The following is a 2,567-nucleotide window of genomic DNA, read 5'->3' on the forward strand; positions in this document are numbered from 1 at the left end:
AGCTACTCGGAAGGCTGAGGCAGGAGAATCGCTTGAACCTGGGAGGCAGAGGTTGCGGTGAGCCGAGATCGCGCCATTGCACTCCAGCCTGGGCAACAAGAGATAAACTCTGTCTCAAAACAACAACCACCACCAATATTTGCTGAGCAACCATGGTAGACAAAGCTATACACAGATCCAAATAGATGGCAAAGGGAAGAAAACCCTTGACAGACACTAAACAAATGTCAGAGTGTGTATCAAATTGAAGAGGAAGGGCCAAGTTACAAAATGACCAACAACATTTTTAGCAAGCCATAATGACATGGTCTTTCTTTAGAAATTGCCATTGAATAACTTCCCAGAATATTTTCAGACACAAAGTAAAAGTAGAAATCAGCACTTACCTCTAAAACAGGCTATAATATGGGCAAAAGTTATAAGCAATAAAACAGCCTTTTTATTGTTGGTAGTAAGTAGGCATAAATACAGCTGTCACACTTTTACGGGAAGAGGCAGAGTTCTCAAGGTCAGCTCCTTGAGACATCCTTCCTTTCCTGCATTAAACAGTGGCAGCATCCTGTAGCCAAATCCTTGAGCCAAAATCTTCCCAAGGTTTCATTATGACTAAAGAAGCCCAACTTGAGGATGCAAATATTTGGGTTTGGTGGTAAGCAGAGTCCTATATTGCCACTTCCTTTTCTGGGTCTGCCATTAACCTGTATTACAAGTGCAAATCACTTCAACTTCTCACTGAGTTTTTATCTGTGCCACAGGTGCTGTTTGGTGGTATTCCTATAGAAGGAGCTGTATACTGAAGCAATCAATTAACTCTGGCAAAGAACAGGTGTGCAAGGTGCAACAGGAACATTAAGAATTATTATTAACTCAAAGTCCCTTGTGTGTGCCAAAAGTCAGTGATAGTAAATTTAATATTTAATTCCTCTTTTTTTTTTAAGACTTCAACTGCCGAACATCCAACTAAAGCTTTCCACAGCTGAAGAGCAAGGTAAACCACAATGCGCTAGAATATGCTTTGCTGAAGATTTACGTGCAAGTTAAAATGTGTAATTTAATATACAAACATACAGCAGAAAACTTGATAGTTAGTGTTGGAGTCAGCAAGGCTGGCCTAGAAAAAGCTGAACCAGGAGCAAAATTTACAGGGGTGCAAAAACACTCAGTAATCAAGACAGATAATATTTTAATGCAATATTTTTAAAATTCAAAATTAATATTAAAAAATCCACAATGAACAAATCATCACATTATAAAAAATAATTTTAAATAAAGAAGTGCTGTACATAACAATATAAGACCTAGAGGCAAATAAAAAAAACAATACCAATCCTATCTTTATTTAAAATTTTGATATTTTCTTCATCATTTCTTCCTTGGCATTGGTTCTGAGTCCTTTAGGTATTGCATTAAAGTATTGTTCATCTTGATTACTGAGATGTTTTAGCGGCCGCTTACATTTTGCCATAAGTGCCAGCGTCTAGCTCAGCTCACCCTAGTCAGGGCCCTAAGAGTCAGTACCAGTTCCAAGAAAAGACTGCAAGAGCAAACCCGGCCATCTGGGGACCTCAGTGGTGTGGGCCGATTGTCCCCAAGGGAAGGGCTAAAGGCAGATGGGCTCCTGCCTGTGGGCCAGATCCCAGCCTACCTCGCTTATTCTGCGTGCCGTGCTTCTTGGCCAGGGCGATTTCTCTTTGGATTCGATTTTCCAGGTACTCTTGTTTCTTGCCCAGCATCTCCTCAGTCTCCCGAAGTCGGGCCAGGGCCTCCTGGGGACTGGGAGCGGCTCGGCTCTTAGAAGAGCCGCCCCCTTTAAAGAACTTGCCCAACTTGCTCATTGCTGTGGAGTTGGGAGGGAGAGCGATCCCGGGGACTTGTCGGGAGCTCCCCTGGGCCGTGCCGAGGGGACAGGTGAGCAAAGCAGTCCTCTCGGGGACCCAGACCGGAAAGGCGGCGCTCCTGGGAATCAACAAGTCGTCCTGGACAGGTGACACACACTCCAGGGCATTTCCTGGCTGCCAACTCGGCCCCGCCCCGCGGCACAGCGGCTGGGCGGGGAGGGCACCGCTGGGACGTCGGCTGGCCGGCGCCACCCGGCCCTCTGGGAGTTGAGGGAGAGCAGAGAAAAGTTGAAAAGACCGACAAAGACCGTGGGAAGCTGGCTTAAACCACACTAGGGACTCTCCCAGGAACGAGGAATTAGTTTGTGAACGGCTCAAAGAAAAGCAAACCGATGTCCAGGGGTCTTATGCAGGACCTGAAAGTGTAAGTGCGCAAGGCTGGATACGCAAAATGCTTTATTCCATGCGTGTCTTTTGTGTGTGCGTGAGCATAGTGTTCCTGTATTCACGCCTCTGTTCTTGTGAATAAGAATATTCAGATCTTTTCCTCTAAGTGTATGTCATGTAGGTATGAGTGTGTGGACACAAAGGCTTCCAGGATATTTGTTGCCACTAGGATGCAGGTGTGTGGGCAACCTAGGAGCAGTTGCTCCTACTGGGCTTGTTTCTGCATTTGGTAGTCTGGGCAGGTTGATGTGTGCCTGGCTGCTAGTTGGCACAAAGTAGATT

General features: G+C 45.5%; 1 protein-coding gene across 1 annotated transcript in view; it reads right to left on the reverse strand.

Moving 5' to 3' along the window:
- The window catches only part of CHMP4C (charged multivesicular body protein 4C), a 34,127-nt gene extending 32,105 nt beyond the window's left edge, over positions 1-2,022 (reverse strand). The window contains exon 1 of the mRNA XM_011989762.1: positions 1,646-2,022. Within this exon, the coding sequence (XP_011845152.1) occupies positions 1,646-1,835 (190 nt within the window). The 5' untranslated portion in view covers positions 1,836-2,022. The remainder of the gene's footprint in view (positions 1-1,645) is intronic.
- Positions 2,023-2,567: the final 545 nt, after the last annotated feature.

This window comes from Mandrillus leucophaeus, unplaced genomic scaffold (genome assembly GCF_000951045.1).
Source record: "Mandrillus leucophaeus isolate KB7577 unplaced genomic scaffold, Mleu.le_1.0 Scaffold361, whole genome shotgun sequence".
Lineage (NCBI taxonomy): Eukaryota > Metazoa > Chordata > Mammalia > Primates > Cercopithecidae > Mandrillus > Mandrillus leucophaeus.